Source organism: Thamnophis sirtalis, unplaced genomic scaffold (genome assembly GCF_051295495.1).
Source record: "Thamnophis sirtalis isolate CommonGarterSnake01/CBP01778 unplaced genomic scaffold, rThaSir2_p1.2 scaffold_13, whole genome shotgun sequence".
Classification (NCBI taxonomy): Eukaryota; Metazoa; Chordata; class Lepidosauria; order Squamata; family Natricidae; genus Thamnophis; species Thamnophis sirtalis.
In genome coordinates this window covers 5,702,899-5,720,938 of record NW_028261393.1, presented here as the reverse complement: position 1 = coordinate 5,720,938, position 18,040 = coordinate 5,702,899, and the positions used below count along the sequence as shown (strand labels likewise).

General features: G+C 45.7%; 1 protein-coding gene across 1 annotated transcript in view; it reads left to right on the top strand.

The window, feature by feature from the left end:
• The window catches only part of POU2F2 (POU class 2 homeobox 2), a 77,619-nt gene extending 62,431 nt beyond the window's left edge, over nt 1-15,188 (top strand). The window contains exons 8-16 of the mRNA XM_087728142.1: nt 1,749-1,840; nt 3,522-3,683; nt 4,443-4,584; nt 7,000-7,148; nt 7,426-7,602; nt 8,413-8,479; nt 9,590-9,761; nt 11,460-11,533; nt 13,665-15,188. Of these exons, the coding sequence (XP_087584268.1) occupies nt 1,749-1,840; nt 3,522-3,683; nt 4,443-4,584; nt 7,000-7,148; nt 7,426-7,602; nt 8,413-8,479; nt 9,590-9,761; nt 11,460-11,533; nt 13,665-14,017 (1,388 nt within the window). The 3' untranslated portion in view covers nt 14,018-15,188. The remainder of the gene's footprint in view (nt 1-1,748; nt 1,841-3,521; nt 3,684-4,442; nt 4,585-6,999; nt 7,149-7,425; nt 7,603-8,412; nt 8,480-9,589; nt 9,762-11,459; nt 11,534-13,664) is intronic.
• Nucleotides 15,189-18,040: the final 2,852 nt, after the last annotated feature.

Below are 18,040 nucleotides of genomic sequence, written 5' to 3'. Positions count from 1 at the left end.
GCCTGCTGCCAATTACCTCCAATAGACCGATTAGATCCCACAGATTAGGCCTCCTCCGAATTCCACCCGCCAGCCAATGCCGACTGGCGACTACCCGGAGGAGAGCCTTCTCTGTGGCTGCTCTGGAACCCTCCAGGTGGAGATTTGAACCCTCACCACCCTCCAGGCCTTCCGCAAAGCCCTGGCTGTTCCGACAGGCCTGGGGCTAAAGAGCTTCTGTCCCCCTTCTCGAATGGTATGACTGTTGTGTGTTTTTTAAATTATGCATTGTTATGTTTCGTCTTTCTTATTTTCTGTCTGTACCCCCCTTCCCTGTTTGAATTGTGAGCCGCCCTGAGTCCCCTTCGGGGAAAAGGGCGGCATATAAATATAATAAAATCAATCAATCAATCAATACCTAATGCTTTCTCCTATTCCCCACACCATAACAACTCCGTGAAGTGGGTTGGACTGAGAGAGAAAGATTAATCCAAAGTCACCCATTTGGCTTTCATGCGTAAGGCAGGACTAGAACTCAGTGCCCAGTGGTGAATGGCCCAAAACCATCCAGCCAACTTTCATGTCTAAGGAATACAACTCACTGTCTCCTACCTTGTTTCCCCGAAAATAAAATTTGGGTCTTTTTGCTCCAAAAGATGCATAAGGGCTTATTTTTTGGTTGGTTCTTATTTTGGGGGAAATATGGTCTTAATTGCATCCATCTGGCTGATGATCTTAACTGGAGATTATTTGGGGGGTCGGGCTTATGTTCTGACCCCCCTCGTTCCACACCAAAGCACACTCTGAGCCAGAGATAAATTACAGCATTTAATTAACAGACAGACTGGTCCTTGGCAGCAACTCAGCACAGACAAGCTTGGGCAGCAATAAAACACAGATAAGGCTTGGCAAGCAATCCAGCCTGCCAAGCTCATACAAAGTTCTCCGACATTCGATTCTGTGTTGACTTCTGCAAAGAGGGGCGTGTGCACAAGTAGCCTTTTTATAGTCTGGAGAGGAGCCTAATGACCACCAGCTGAGTGCAATTACCTCCTGTAATTGCGTAATTGTTCCTGACGCCTAGTAGCTCTTCGATGCCGTGCATCCAGGAACAACTCACTACTGGCATCCGGCTCATTCTCCCTTGTCTCCTCCCCACTGGTCCAAGGCTCAGGTGCCTCCTGGTGACCAACCAGCCTCTCTGCGCCCTGCTCGGAGTCAGAACCCTGTCCAGGGTCCTCCACATCCTCCAGAGCCGACTCAGAGGTCCCCTCGCGGTCGGAGTCTGGTGGCAGCTCCAACGGCACCTGCTGGGCCACAACAGGCTTATATTACAAGCATCCCGAAAAATCATGCTAAAGCTTATTTCTGGTGGACTTATTTTTGGGGAAACAGGGTAGTGAATTGCCAACCGTCACCCGGCCAACTTTGATGCCTAAGGCAGGACTAGAACTCACCGCCTGCTGGTGATTGGCCCCAAAAGTCACCCAGCCAACTTTCATGTCTAAGGACTAGAACTCGCTGTCTGCTAGTGATTGGCCCAAAGTCACCCCAATCAACTTTGATGCCTAAGGCGGGACTAGAACTCAGCATCTCCTGGTGATTGGCCCCAAAGTGACCCAACCGGCTCTCATGCTTAAGGCGGGGCTCAATGTTAAGCTGTTGCTGCTTATGGCTTAACTGGGCTGTAACTTGGCACACAAAGGACAAAAATATGTTGGGTCTCTTCAGAAATAAACTCGGTTTTTTCCTCCCTCACTTCCCCACAGGGCTGCTTCCGACACCAAATTTATTTCAGCTACCTCAGCAGAATCCAGGGAGCCTCCTGCCGAACCAGCCTCGTGCAGGACTCCCAGCACAGGTGAGCATGGAAGGGAGGAAGGAAGGAAGGAAGGAAGGAAAGAAAGAAAGAAAGAAAAGAAAGAGGAAAGGAGGAAAAGAAGAAGGATGGAAGGGAAGAAGGAAGGAAGGAAAAGAGGGAGGAAGGAAGAAAGAAAGAGGGAAGGAAGGAAGGAAGGAGGGAAAGAAAAGAGGAAAGGAGGAAAAGAGGAAGAGGATGGAAGGGAAGAAGGAAAAGAGGGAGGGAGGAAGGAAAGAAAGAGGGAAGGAAGGAAGGAAAGAAATAGGAAAGGAAGAAAAGAGGAAGGATGGAATGGAAGAAGGAAGGAAGGAAAAGAGGGAGGAAGGAAGGAAAGAAAGAGGGAAGGAAGGAAGGAAAGAAAGAAAAGAGGAAAGGAAGAAAAGAGGAAGGATGGAAGGGAAGAAGGAAGGAAGGAAAGAGGAAGGAAGGAAGGAAGGAAGGAAGGAAGGAAGGAAGGAAAGAAAATAGGAAAGGAGGAAAAGGAAGGATGGAAGGGAAGAAGGAAGGAAGGAAAAGAGGGAGGGAGGAAGGAAAGAAAGAGGGAAGGAAGGAAGGAAAGAAAATAGGAAAGGAAGAAAAGAGGAAGGATGGAAGGGAAGAAGGGAAGGAAGGAAAAGAGGGAGGAAGGAAGGAAAGAAAGAGGGAAGGGAAGGAAGGAAAGAAAATAGGAAAGGAGGAAAAGAGGAAGGATGGAAGGGAAGAAGGAAGGAAGGAAAAGAGGGAGGAAGGAAGGAAAGAAAGAGGGAGGGAAGGAAGGAAAGAAGGGGAGGGAGGGAGGGAGGGTCATGTAAAAGAAAGAAAGAACATGTGTAAAACATTCATTGAGGTAAAAGAAGGAAATAGAACACCATGCAGATATTTTGGTTTGCCCCTGGTTTTTTTTCTTTTATAGATGATTATAACTGCTTTCATTTTCTCCAGTATTAAATCAGTTGCAAGCATTTCAGCCCTGAATCTCAGGGAGCAAATTCGTCCATTCCTAACCCGCCAAATACTGAAAGAAGTAAATGACATTTGCAACTCATGGAGGCAGGGAAGTGACTACCATCTTGGCCCAGGCATAGCAATCGCTATTAAATAAATGGATAAATTCTATTTCTATGAGGTATTATAAGAGAAGGCTATTGCAAAGGGTCAATAGACCTAATACTTCACGTCCTGACAGCAGCGAGAATGCTTTATGCACAGCAATAGAAAAGTGAAAATACCCCTTCAGAAAAGGAGATAATATGGAAGATGTTAACTTGTGCAGAAAAGGATAGACTAACGTTAGAATTTTAAAAAAACAAGGGAGAGACAGAATATTATGACATCTGGAACAGGTTTGGTCAATGGTTGGAAATAGGAGGTGGGAGTTGGAAGACGAAAAAATTAGGCTAAGTAGACCTGGAATGAGATACTTTATACGTATTAGAATGCATTGGTCAAAAATAATTGTACAAGACTTGCACTGTGTAAGTAGTAGATACGTTATTTGTCTTTCACTTTGGTTTCTATTGCGGGTGAAATGTCACACACTGTGTTCGATATACTTGTATGTAAATAATAAAAATATATTTAAAAAATAAATTAGTGAGAGTACTTTTCCACTCGAGTTTGGTAACGCAGTCTGCCTGGACTTGTGGGTGGTTCTTCTGAGTCTCTTGGATTCCCATTCCTTTGATTTCTTCCTCTTCTCCAGCAAGTGACTCGGCCTGGCCTCCCCGAGTCCCACCTCACTCACTCACAGCCACCCAAATGCCTGGAGACCCCTTCTCACCCCGAGGAGCCCAGCGACCTGGAAGAGCTGGAACAGTTTGCCCGCACCTTCAAACAACGGCGCATCAAACTGGGCTTCACGCAGGTACACCGCAGAACGCCGGGCTCAGATGAGGAAGAGTCAGTTCATTCGCTCTCCCTCGTGGAGGAAGAAGGGTTACGTGCGGGGAATTTAGTTTAATGAATCTAGTTTAATGAAAAGAAGGACCAGGGGAGACAGGATAGCAGTCTTCCGATATCTCAGGGGTTGCCACAAAGAAGAGGGAGTCAAGCTATTCCCCAGGGCACCTGAGGGCAGAACAAGAAGCAATGGGTGGAAACTAATCAAGGAGAGAAGCAACCTAGAACTAAATAGCAATAGCAATAGCAGCTAGACTTATATACCACTTCATAGGGCTTTCAGCCCTCTCTAAGCGGTTTTCAGAGTCAGCATATCGCCCCCACAGTCTGGGTCCTCATTTTACCCAGACTTGGAAGGATGGAAGGCTGAGTCAACCCTGAGCCGGTGAGATTTGAACAGCCGAACTGCAGATAACAGTCAGCTGAAGTGGCTACAGTACAGCACTCTAACCACTGCACCACCTCGCAGAAATTTAATAAATTATCAGTGGAACAACTTGCCTCCAGAGGTTGTGAGTGCCCCAACACTGGAAGTCTTTAAGAAGATGCTGGAAAGCCATTTGTCTGAAACGGTATAGGGTTTCCTGCCTAGGCAGGGGGTTAGACTAGAAGACCTCCAAGGTCCCTTCCAACTCTGCTATTGTATTGAATCGTGAAATCTACGTAGCCTTGGCATTCTCTTCATAATTGCTCCTCTCCCTTTTCTTCCTTCCATCCTTCGCAGGGTGACGTGGGGCTGGCTATGGGGAAGCTTTATGGGAATGACTTCAGCCAAACCACCATCTCGCGCTTTGAGGCACTGAACCTCAGCTTCAAGAACATGTGCAAACTCAAACCTCTTCTGGAGAAATGGCTGAATGACGCTGGTAAGGAAAGACGGCGGGGTGGGATTCAAGCTGAGTCCTGCTCAGGATGAACGGTCTGGGAGTTGGATAACGTTAAGAATGCCTGAGAAGGAAAGAGAATTTGGTCAAGGAGACTATTGTGAAAGTTGCAGTGAAGGTAACAGGAAAGAGCCAGATGCATTCACACACAAGCTATTGCTCCAGTTTGGGTCACCACAATTTTTTAAAAAAGATCTTGAGACTCTGAAAAGAGTGAGGAGAAGAGCAACAAAGATGAGAGAGATGGAGACTAAAACATATGAAGAACGGTTGCAGGAACTGGGTATGTCTAGTTTAATAGAAAGAAGGATTAGGGGAGACATGATAGCAGAGTTCCAATATTTCAGGGGTTGCCACAAAGAAGAGGGAGTCAAACTATTCTCCAAAGCACCTGAAGGCAGAACAAGAAGCAATGGGTGGAAACTAACTAAGGAAAGAAGCAACTTAGAATTAAGGAGAAATTATAAGTGAGTGGGAACAATAAACCAGTGGAATGGCTTGCCTGAAGAAATTGTGGGTGCTCCATCACTGGAGGATTTTAAAAAAAGGATTGGACGCCCATTTGTCTGAAATGGTATAGGGTTTCAAGTATAGGCTTGAGCAGGGGGTTGGACTAGAAGACCTCCGAGGTAACCTTCCAGTGCTATTATTCTGTTACTCCTTTTTTAAAAAAAAGGGCTTTCCTGCCATTGGTAGCCCAGGTAAACAAGCTTAGCATGCCGTGGGAATAGCAATAGCAATAGCACTTAGACTTATATACCGCTTCGTAGGGTTTTCAGCCCTCTCTAAGCGGTTTACAGAGTCAGCATATTGCCCCCAACAATCTGGGTCCTCATTTTACCCACCTCGGAAGGATGGAAGGCTGAGTCAACCCTGAGCCGGTGAGATTTGAACCGCTGAACTGCAGATAACAGTCAGCTGAAGTGGCCTGCAGTGCTGCACTCTAACCACTGCACCACCTCGGCTCTTAAGCCGGTAAACTATGGCTCATTCAAAAACCATAGTTTAGCGTGATGTAGGGGCCAAGTGGCAGCCTTCGTGGCTGAGCCTGGCAGAAGGAAGATGGGGTAGCACGATACAAGCAGGATTGAGTGGTGGGAAATAGGGCACCTTCCAGGGAGAAACTCAAGGGTGGGATTCAGTTGGTTCGAACCAGTTCGGGCAAACCGGATGCTAATTTTACATCTGGTTCGCCGAACCGGTACTTGCAAGGACTGGCTGGCCCCGCCCATCCCTCCCCTCCCCAGACTCTCCTTGTGGACCATTTTGGGTGCCAGGTAAATGCAGGACCTGTGTGGAGGCTCTGGGAGGGCAGAAAAAATGCCACCAGGAAGTTCCGGATGTCTGGAAATAGGCCCATTTCCAGCCTCCAGAGGATTTTCGCCCTCCCGGAAGCTCAAAGAAAGCCTCCAGAGCCTGGGGAGGGGGAAAAACAGGCCTCCCGGAAGTCTGGAAACAGTTGCTAAAAGCTTTGAATCCCACCCCTGGAGAAACTTTGTTCTTCTTTGCTCCATCAACACAGGATACATTCCTACATAATTCCGATTAAGTGGGGGAGAAAAGTGATGCCGTTTCTGGGGTCGGGTCGTATAGGGCAGGGGTCTCCCACCTTGGCCACTTTAAGTCATGAGTCTTTTCTTGTTCAAAAGTTTTATTTCTTTTAAAACAAAGATTTCATCATTCCTCAATCAGTAAGACATCGAAGTACAATTTTTTGTGTGTCAAAATAGTTCTAGTTTACCACCAAAGTCTTGTCTAGCCTAATGTATGCCCCTCCCTCCCTCCCCCCTAACCCCCCTCCTCCTCCCCCCCCCCCGACTTCCCAGAGCCCGTATACGGTATGGATTTTAACAAACACAGTCTAAAATCTATTGAGAAAAAAGAAATAAAGAAATTAATGACATTCTACATTGACCTTAGCTTCTTCTTGCTGAACTAACTTTAAACAATTTAAATCATTTCTGATCTTAAGCATAGGCTAACTGGAATTTCTTGGTCCCGTATTTATTTTGTATATAGTCAATCCATTTTTTCCAGTCTCGTTTATATCTCTCATTTGAGTGATCTTTAAGATATGCCGATATTTTAGCCATCTCGGCTAAGTTTGTAACTTTCAATGTCCATTCTTGAGTGGTAGGCAAGTCTTCCTTCTTCCAGTATTGCGCCACCAACAGTCTTGCTGCCGTTATTAGGTGCAGAATCAAGTTAGTCTCTACCACTGTAAAGTCAGTGATGCCGTTTCTGGGGTCGGGTCGTATAGGGCAGGGGTCTCCCACCTTGGCCACTTTAAGTCATGAGTCTTAAAGTTGCCAAGGTTGGAGAGCCCTGGTCTAGGAGATGTGCCCGATGAGCCTTACTCAAGAGGCGAATAAAATGTTCCTCCTCCATACGTTGCAGAGACAATGTCCGTGGACTCCACGCTTCCCAGCCCCAATCAGCTGAACAGTCCCAACCTTGGTTTTGATGGGCTGCCGGGCCGACGCCGCAAGAAACGGACGAGCATTGAGACCAACGTCCGCTTTGCATTGGAAAAAAGCTTTCTAGCGGTAAAAAAAAAAAGTTTCCCTCCCTTGTCCCTCCCCTCCCCGAGGTCATAAAGTGGGCCAAATCTTGGTTAACAACTGTCTTGCTTAGCAACAGGCATTTTGGGCTGAATATTGTGGTCGTAAGTCAAGGACTACCTGTAAACCCACTGCAGGTGGCTGTACACTCAGTTTTATCCATTTTGTCCGACTGTCAAAGGATGGTTCCCTGTCCTGCTGTTTGCTCCTCGCTTCTCGCGAGGACCGGATGTTGCTCTTACGCTTCTATCTCCCCCGACAGAACCAGAAGCCTACCTCAGAGGAGATCTTACTTATTGCCGAACAGTTGAACATGGAGAAGGAGGTGATTCGTGTCTGGTTCTGCAACCGCCGCCAGAAGGAGAAACGGATCAACCCTTGCAGCTCTGCTCCCATTTTGCCTGCCCAGAGCAAGCCTCCTGGCTACAGCCCTCACTTGGTAAACTCCCACTTTTCCCTCCCGGGTGACCGTCCCTCTCGGTTGGCCTCTCTTGTGGCTTTCCCAAGGGGGACGCTGAGGTTTGCAAAAGTCCCCTTGAGGGACACATTATTTTTGCCCACTCAGAAGGCTAAGAGTTCAATCCTAGGTAGCGACAGGTACTTCTCTCCTGAGGCGCGAAGGAAAAATATCTGCTGTGACCTCTGCGTAGGTGTCAGGAAGGGCATCTGGCCAGTAAATGCTCAACTCCATTCAGTCGTCCCGATTCTGCCCCAGTTAGGGGCTACAGAGTCATAAAGCAGGAACTATCAGTGCAAGTTTTTTATCTGTGTCAGAAGCATCTTCAAATGAAAGTCATGCAGTGTTCAACACTAAGCAAGTAAACCAGTGCAGGTAGCACCACCACCCCCAAACTGCATATCCATTCCATCTGGGGAAATGTAACCTTTTGGAGAACTAAGCTTGGAAAATCCTCAGTATAGACTGGTCCATGAACCTGCAGCTACTTAAGCATGCTGAAATAGTGGCTAAACCAAATGTGCCTCTCCGTCCAGACGCCAACAGCTTCCAGGCCCTGGGACAAGGCTTGGCAGCATCTCTTGGTCAGCCAGGGGTCCAGAGATACGGTTGGCTGTCCTCAGCAGCCGGTCCACTATGGCTGATGCCATCCCCTCCATTCAACAAGTCCCTAAGTAGCCCTTTAGGGAAAACCTTTCCTGCCCCCTGGTGGTGGAAGAGAGAAAGCGTGCTACCTGTGTCTACATCAATCGGTGTCGGTGACAGATTCTTGTCTATATTTTTCTTCCTCAGGTGACCAGCCCAGGCACCGGCACAGGTTTGCCCCTCTCCCAGGCTTCCAGTAGTCTGAGCACAACAGGTACACGCTCCCCCTTTATTTCCCTTTCCTTTATTTCCCTTCAGAATAGTTTACTGGGCTGGGAGTGATGAGAGCTTGTTGGGACTGGGGGCATTAAATTGACCTTCTTAAGCACAGGAATATAAGAACAGCCTGATCTTTGACTCACAAAGTTGGTTGAGGGATTTTTGAGATTGCTGGCACTCTGGATGATAAGAAGGCAACATCAGAAATTGATCATATTGGACGCAGTGGTGGGTTTCAAAAAATTTTGGAAGCTCTTCTGTAGGTGTGGCCTGCTTTCCGGGTCCACTGGTGGAACCTCTTCTAACCGGTTCGGTAGATTTGACGAACCGGTTCTACCGAATAGGTGCGAACTGGTAGGAACCCACCTCGGATTGGACGCCTGAAATTGTGGAGGGGGGCACTTGGTTGCAGTCTTCTGGGATCATGTGATCCCCTTTTGCAACTTTCTCACAAAGTCAGTGGGGTAGCCAGACTCCCTTAACAACTGCGTTATTAGCAAAAAAAAACATGCAAGGACGCGTTTAACATCCATGGCAAGGAAGGAAGATCATAAAAGAGGTTCCACCACAAATGCGCGCACAACAAAAGCGTGCCTGACTAAACCGCGGTGTCTAAAGCGCGGTGACAAAACCGTGCGACGAATGAGCGACTAATTAGCCCTAAAGCGCGCCGACAAAAGCGCGCCGACAGAAGCGCGCTGTAACGTAACCCTAACCCTAACCCTAACCCTAACCCTAAACCTAACCCTAAACCTAACCCTAAACCTAACCCTAAACCTAACCCTAAACCTAACACTAAACCTAACCCTAAACCTAACTGTAAATCTTACCTTAAATTAAATCGCGCTTCTGTCAGCGCGCTGTTGTCGGCGCGCTTTTGACATCGCGGTTTTAGCACCGCGGTGTTGTCGGCGCGCTTATGATGTTCGTGCTTTTGTCGGGTCATGATAAAAGAAACCTATAACTCACTCACTTTGCTTAGCGAAATTTTGGGCTCCATTGTGGCCATAAGTGGAGGACAACCTGGGGAGATAGAATGCCTAGCTTCTCTGGGCTTCTCTGCCCGAAGCTCTCATGTTAACGTCCTGTTCTTATTTTGGGACAGTTACTACCTTGTCCCCAGCAATCTGCTCCCTAACCCCCAGTCGGACAGCGGTTGGAGCAGGGGGCACCACCCTCAACTCGGCCACGCCGCCCCCAAGCAACAGCACAAATCCCAGTCCTCAGAGCAGCAGCCATCCAGCTCTCAGCTTGCAAGGCCTGAATCCCAGTACGGGGTAAGTGGCAAGACTGGAAAAGCTTTTGGAGGGTTGAGTTCTCGCAAAGGTTGGACTTCGATCCTCGGTGGAGCCTCTTTAACAGAATATCAAAGTTGGGGGGGGGGACCTTGGAGGTCTTCTAGTCTCAACACCCCTGCTCGGTTCCACCACAAAACCACGGACGACAAAATCGTGCTCGACGAAAGCGCGTACGTGACGTCATCACAGCGTGACGAAAACATCGTGCTGTGATCGATAAATGTAAAAATAAAGCGAAAACCTTACCCTAACCCCCCCAAACCTAACCCTAAACCTAACCCTAAATCTAACCCTAAACTTAACCCTTAACCTAACGCTAAACCTAACCCTAAACCTAACCCTTAACCTAACGCTAAACCTAACGCTAACTCTTAACCTAACGCTAAACGTAACCCTAACGCTCTAAACCTAACCCTAACCCTTAACCTAACCCTAAACCTAACCCTAAACCTAACCCTTACCTTTATGTGAATCGGCTTGCTTTAATTTTATTTTTATTTCAATTATTAATTTTTTTCGTCGCGCTGTGATGACGTCAAATGCGCGCTTTCGTCGAGCGCGCTTTTGTGGACCGCGGTTTTGACGGGTCACGCCCCTGCTCAAGCAGGAGACCCTCCACCATTTCAGACAAATCTCTTCTTAAAAGCTTCCACTGTTGGAGCACCCACAACTCCTTGAGGCAAGCCGTTCCACTGATTCATTGTCCCAACTGTCAGGAAATTCCTCCTTAGTTCTAGGTTGCTTCTCTCCTTGATTAGTTTCCACCCGTTGCTTCTTGTCCCTGCCTTCAGGGGCTTTGGGGAATAGATTCTTTGGGGGCAGCCCTTCAAATATTGGAAGGCGGCTGTCATTTGAGTCATGGGGGACTAACTTCTGGGTTTCTTTCTTTCTTTAACACATTTATATAGCCACCCAACTCGTACAGAGATGATGCTGGGCAGCTTACAACATTTAAAAATCCATCAAAGAACCTCCCCCCCGCCGCCCCACCCTGTATGACAGAAATAATACAATCAAATCAAGTTGGTCGGCCCTGTTTTTAGGGCTTTTCAGGGTGTGAGACAACCATACGTTGAAGGGAATGATATTCTATAGAGAAGGGGCCTCCACCATGAAGGCCCTTTTTGCAGTCCCACCAGATGTATATTCCTAATCAGTGGGACCTGTAACATGCCCTTCCTTCCCACCCTTCGTTTAGGAATTCTGGGAGTTGAAGTCCACAGGTCCTAAAAGGCTCCTAGTTCCCCATGCTGGCTGAGGAATTCTGGGAGTTGAAGTCCACAGGTCCTAAAAGGCCCATAGTTCCCTATGCTGGCTGAAGAATTCTGGAAGTCCACAGGTCCTAAAAGGCCCATAGTTCCCCATGCTGGCTGAAGAATTCTGGGAGTTGAAGTCCACAGGTGCTAAAAGGCCCATAGTTCCCCATGCTGGCTGAGGAATTCTGGGAGTTGAAGTCCACGGGTCATAAAGGAGCCATAGTTCCCCACCTCTGTGCTAGAGGATAAGATATAAAATCTACATTGACTCAACCATTCTAAGTTGGATCCTTCTGATAATTCCTGGACACACCGGAGAGGAAAAAAGTGGGTATGGGTGTGTGTGTGTGTGAAAAGAGCATGCTCATCTTTGCCACCCCAAAGCCCCCACTTTAACTCGCTGCCTTTGATTTGATTGCAGAAGCACAGTGCTAGGGGTGAATGCAGGGTTAAACCCAGCGCTAATGGCCACCAACCCACTGGCCACCATACAAGGTTTGTGAAAGAAAAGTCCAAAAAAACCCCAACCCATGGTGTCGTGGCTGCCATCCCCTCCACTGGCTTGCTGGCGTGGGAGAAAAAATATGCGAACGAACGGCTGTGAGTTTGTAAGAGGTCGCATGTTGGGCGCACAGCATCTGCGGATTGCTGCATGTCTGGCAAAGCGTGGAAGAGGCCTGTTTGTGTGTTGGGTGTGTGTGTGTAAAATAACTATGGATCCTCTTAACGACTGAGTTTGAGTTTGAGTTTATTGATCTTGTATGCCGCCCACTCCCGAAGGACTCCAGGCGGCTTACAATAAACAAGGGAAGGGGATAAATAAACACTCTAAAATACACAACATTCACAGTTACCGTGGGGCTGGATATTTCACAAGCCCCCCGGCCTGCTGGAGCAGCCAGGACTTGGTGGCTTTGTGGACGGCCGGGAGGGTAGTGAGGGTCCGGATCTCCACGGGGAGGTCGTTCCAAAGGGCTGGAGCTGCAACAGAGAAGGCTCTCCCCCGGGAAGTCGCCAGCCAACATTGGCTGGCAGGTAGAATCCGGAGGAGACCTAACCTGTGAGATCTAATCAGTCTATGGGAGGTAATCGGCAGGAGGCGGTCTCTTAGACTGCAACAACTTATGGGTGTAATTCCAGGCTCATTTATGGTCGTAAGTTGAGGACCATCTGTAAGGACCAAGCCTTGAGAGAGGGGCCATAGACTTGACTGTTTATCCCCCCACCAGCCTAGAATAGATGTCAGAAGCAGCTGAAAGATGCAGGACAAAAGAAAATGCATAAATGCTATCCGTATTTAAGGTGTACCTCATATAAGAAGCCAATGGAGAAGGTTATCTATCAGTTTGGAGTAAGGTATCCTCCACATGTATAATTTATGCAAATCCATTGGTTGTTTTTAATCCCTCCAACTCCCCGCCGCGTTATAATTGTAAACCAACAGAGTTGTTTTTGGAATCAGGTGGTCCTTAAATCAAATGAACAAATAACAGGGATGATCCCAGTTGTGGCTCTCCACCTAGAATCAAACAGGAGAAGCTCTGGAGATCATGATGTGACGGCTGGCGGTTGAGCTTGGCAAGGCAGGGTGATGACAGCATCATCCACAAGAGGGGATTTCTACCATCCTCACCCCTGGTGTGGGACGGCTGATTATCTGGGTTCTTTTTTCCAGCCAGGACCTTGGTATGAATCCTGATCGAAAACAACCGAGATAAACTGCTTCACTTAAGATCTTTGGCCCTTGTTTGTGAGCGTGCAGGTAGAAATTGTCTAATCCGGGGCGTTCAAGAGAGCTCGCACCATTTCCTCTTTCAAGGAGGCATTTACTGGATTACGCCTCTTCCCCGCCTCTTGGCCTGACCTAAGAGACGAGATTGCTTGTGAGCCGGTGTGCAAGTGTAATAACACAGAGTGTGTGAGAGTGCAGCAGCCAGTCGGTGGAGTCCCACACAACCTCCTCTCATTCATCTTGAGGGCTTTCTCCATTCCATCTTGAATTTGCACCTAGCAGAAGCCTTCACGCTCCATTACATGCATCCTTCACATCATACATGCTAACCATTGATTGTGCAACCTGTCTTCTCACACCGTGCGTCTTTTCCGTGTGAATCATGTCGGGGGGGGGGAGAGAAATGACAGAGCTGTCGGGGGACAAGGAAGAGCCGTTTCAATCATACCAGTCTTTTTGACACGGGAGAAGAGGAAGCTTCGAAAAATATTTTCTTTACAAAGATAATCATGGTTTCCTGTGAGTGGTGCAGTGGCCTAGAGGTGGAGCTCTCGCCTCACCATCTGTGAGTTCGATCCTAGGTAGAGGCAGATATTTCTCTCTCTCTCTCTCTGGGCATAATGAGAATATATATGTTGAACAAAACTCCGCATTGGCAACAGGGAAGGGCATCCGGCATGTAAATACTCAGCTCCATTCAGTTGCCCAGACTCCACCCGGCAAGGGATTATGGGGTTGTTGAAAGAATGGTTTTCCTGCAAGATTATCCTCCAAGAGGGCAGCCTTGGCCCTGTCTCTCCTTTGGGCCAATTCTGTATTGATCCCAAGGCCAAGGACGAGAAGCCATTGCAGGTGTGGTCTAACCAACTTCTTTTTCCTCTTCTCTTCGTGTAGCCCTGGCCAGTGGTGGAAGCCTGCCAATTACCAGCCTTGATGCCAGTGGTAACTTAATCTTGGGTACCACTGCGGGCACAACTGGAAGCCAGAGCATCGTGACCTCGCAGCTCTTCCTCAACCACGCGGGCCTGCCTTTGCTGAGTGCTGCCCCCGGAGGCGTGGGGCTGGTGTCGGCAGCTGCTGCCGTGGCTGCTTCTATGCCTAGCAAGTCCCCTACCCTGACTTCCTCCTCCTCCTCCTCTTCCTCTTCCTCCTCCTCTTGTTCCTCATGCAGCTCCTCCAGTGACATGGCGCAGACAATGGGGCAAGTTGGACCAGGATCCACCGAGCCGGATGCCAAGACGGAGTGAGGACTCAGGCGCATCCACGCTGCCTTTTCTGACATGGCGGGGGGTAGCCAGGAGTGGACGTACAAAACCGACACATGAAACCAAAAAAAACAAAAAAACACCAAAACCAAGCAAACCAAACATAGAAATATCAGCAGCAGCCAAACGAAAAAAAAACAAAACAAAAACCCAACAACCAAAAAATAAGCAAAGAAGCAAAGCAAAAAGGGAAAAAAAAGGAAGAAACCAAAAATTCAAAAGTTCCCCAAACCTTTGGCATTCATTTGTTTTTCCCCTCTGCAGAAGGTTGACAGTCGAGATGGTCTGTTTGATTTTTAATGATTTATCTCTTTTTTCTTCTTCTTCATCTGCTCGTTTCCTGGACAGTATCAGAAAGGAAACCAATAAATGGGGATATTTTTTTTTTTTTGTAAAAAAAGAAAAAGAAAAAAAATACTTTTAAAAGAACCTTTAAAAACCCTTAAGGGGGAATACAGATCTCACACCAAAAATCACCAGTTCTAGCTTCACCCAAAGCTTTTTACAAACTTTTCTATCTTCAGTGTCTGGTCGAATGTCTTTCAAAATGCTTTTATTTATTCTTATTTATTCTTTCTCTTTTCCTTAGATCCGGAAAGGGTTTGGGCAGGAAAAGAATGGATTGATTTAATTTCAGGATCTTCCTATAAATATTTTCTTTATTTTTTAAATGGTTAACAAATGTTTCTGCTTTTCTTTTTTTTGCTTTTTTATTTTTTCTGAAATGAAACAAATAAGAAGCTTTATACAAATAGGGGGATTCTTATAAGAAATGAAGGCTAGGATTTTCAAAGGCAATAATGAATATCAGACACCGGCTTCCTTCTCTGGAAACTGGTTTCTTGATTGATGTCCTGCAATGAGTTATTTTTTTTTTAAATTATTTCTGCTGCTTCTTGTTTGCAAAGAGGTTATTTGATTAATCGGCCTGGCAATAGGCTCCACCAAAGGAGTTTGTGATCACAAAATTCAGATTACTTGCCAGCCAAAATCTATATTACCAGTAGTTCTCTGGGGCTTGAAGCAAGGAGGTGGGGAACCATTTTACAAAATTTCTTCGTTGAAGATCCTCCTGAGATACGAATACGTTGCAAGTATTTGGTGCCTCAAAGCCCAGATATTTGCAATGCCTGTTTCTGTCCCTCTCAAAAAAAACTCCCTCACTCCTACAATAAGGATGAAGGGGTTACGTCCGGTTGGAATTACTTTATTATGTTGGAAGAAATGTCCAGCATAACTATTAGCAGGGCTACTCAGAGGGCATATAATGTAAGTACTTTTTGCAGGACAAGAGGCATTATTGAAAGTCACAGTCTTCAAATTTTTAAGGATGGGCAGCACTAAATCTATGCTTTTTTTCTATCGGCTTGAATCTTTTTTATTTGCCAGCTTTAATTTTCTATTGAGCTTAGCAGGGGGGGGGGGAATTGTTTTTAATTGGTTTTGCCTGGGGTTAGTATCAGGGGTTATTTTTCTGAAAACGGGACGTGCGGTTTTTTATTTTTATTGTTATTATTATTTTTATAGCTGTGTTCTGAAAAATAAATACTCATATTCCAGTGCCTGACAAAAACCAAAACAAAAAAAATATATATGAGAATTTCAGCATTCTTTACATTTTTCAGAAAAAAAAACCAAAAATTGATAGACATCACTACAGAAAACAACAAAATGAAGACCACTGGGGGAACATAAATAAAAGCAAAGACAGAAGAAGAGGGATAAAAAGAATTCTTCTCAGAAAGTGGGTATCACAGAGACTCAGAGGCGAGAGAAACTTTTAACCAAAAAGAATCAAACACAAAGAAGGAAAAAGAAATAACCACAAGAAACTTTTAAACGAAGAGGAAAGGATGAAAATGTGGGGGGAATAAAGGGGACATCGTTACTTTCTCTGGTTAAGACAAAATGGCTCAACCGTCTTTCTCTGTCCTGAAAAAAATGAAAAATACCTCATGGAAAATTGTGTTGAGAAGCCAAGATTTTATAAAATGGGCAAAGAGACAAATAAAGTAAACCAAATCAACTGAAGTGGGAGGGCGAGATCAGAAGATCCTGTGACTTTCTCCCGGAAGTCTGGAAAGCTTTAAAAATGGCTTCTCAAAACACTTAATTTTTATTTGTTTTGTTTTTAAACTTTTTTTGTACGTTTCTTTACTTGGTCGTCTTTGGTTTCGTTTTAACTGGATGGTTTGGGATCTTTTTTTTAAAAAAAAAACACGTTGGGTGGGTTAATTGATGTTTTGGGGGCTCTATTGAATGTTTGTCTTTTATTTTCAACTCCTGCGAACCAAAGTTTTGCTGTTGCAGAGAAGGAAGTTAGCCATGGCATACTGCGATCTGGTAGAAAACAGAAAAACCAAACAAAAGGACAGAGTTTAAAAAAAAAAAAAGATAAACAAGCAAACAAAAAAAAAGTACTTTGAACCTTTCTTAAAGGACAGAAAACAAAGAAAAACCCTCAACCTCATTTTATCTCCTGCTTTTGCTGTGCTCTAACGTTCAGGTGGGTTTGAGATAACAAAAGAAGAAAAAAAATACTGTGAAACTTTCCAAAACAGAAACAAATCAACAACAACCAAAAAAACAACAACAAAGGAACCAGGAAACACCTAGTTTAAAAGACTTGAAAGAAAGAAAAGTTTTCATCCCATTCTGTGCGTGAGTGAGAGAGAACTGCCAAGTATTTATTCAGATTTCAGTTATGGTATAATCGTGGACATCTGAGGGCGGGGGAAAAAAACATTGGAGAGAAATATTTCTCTCGTTTTCTCTCTCTTTCTCTCTCTCTCTCTCTCTCATGTGCTACTGAACGTGTTTCTAGGTGGAATGTAACTGTTTTAGTGATCTTTGTTATTTTCCTTTCCTTTTGACTTTTTTGGGGGGGTATCTATTTTTTTTTAATAGAGAAAATTCTATGTTCCGCTTTATCGCTTCTTACTGTATTAAGAAAAAAAAAGACAAAAAAACAAACGCTAAAGGTTTGCAACAAAAAAAAAGATAAAAAGGGGAAAAAAGGAAACAAAAAACAAACAAAAAAATACCAAAAACCAAAATGTGTTTTTTTTTAATTTAAAAAAAAAAAAGAATTGATTCTAGACCAAAAATGACCCTATCTCCATGCATGGAGCTGAGTGGTGGTTGAATGGCGTGGAGGGAAAACTCTCAAGATTTTATAGGGCAAGTAAGGATGTTGGGAAGTAGGTTAGATTGCTGTCAATCTGGAGATGAGGAGGAGCAGCTTTTTCAGAAAGATGAAAAAGGGGGTGGCTGGTAATTGCTCCCTCTTTTAGCCGCCAAAAACCAGCCAAATGTTTGACCGGAATGAGACAGAAGAAAATATACACAAGCAGATTGTAGATAGGATGATGCCTCTTTTGAAGGTTAGCTTTAGCTTTAGGAAAGGAGATGTGGGAGAGACATCTAAATCACAGGGACATCACTATCTCCCCTTCCAAATTGCTGATTATATAAGTCGTGAAACGTAAAACTAATTTTGCTAGAGGGAAGCTTGAGGTTGATGGATCCAGAGCAAGACGGCCTGATCTTTAGTTTTAAATTGGCCGGTGATTTTTATTGATTGGTCAAAGGCCATAAGCAACTGTACCTCTCTAGTCCACATACTTCTTCAACTGGCTGGTTTAAGAAAGAAGATGCTTGAAAAATAGCTGCATCTCTCTGTTCTGCTGAGCTCTCCCACTCCTAGGAGTTTTAGAACGAGGAAGGAAATAAAGTAAAACCAAAGCTGTCAAACCAAATATTTGCTCACATGCCTCCGTGCCAGTGCCTGTCCCAGGGTTGGGGGGAGGGCACGAGGGAGGGAGACAGGCTAGCCACCCCCCTCCCTCTCCTTACAGTGCCAAGACATCCACCACAAGGCTCTTTGGAGATAGCCCGCCATATACCTCATATACTTTAATGATAAACCAAATAGAAAAGCTTTATTAAGGGTGTGTGCCGTACAGGTCTGTTTTGGGGCAGTGGGGGGATCGGGCGCAGCATTCC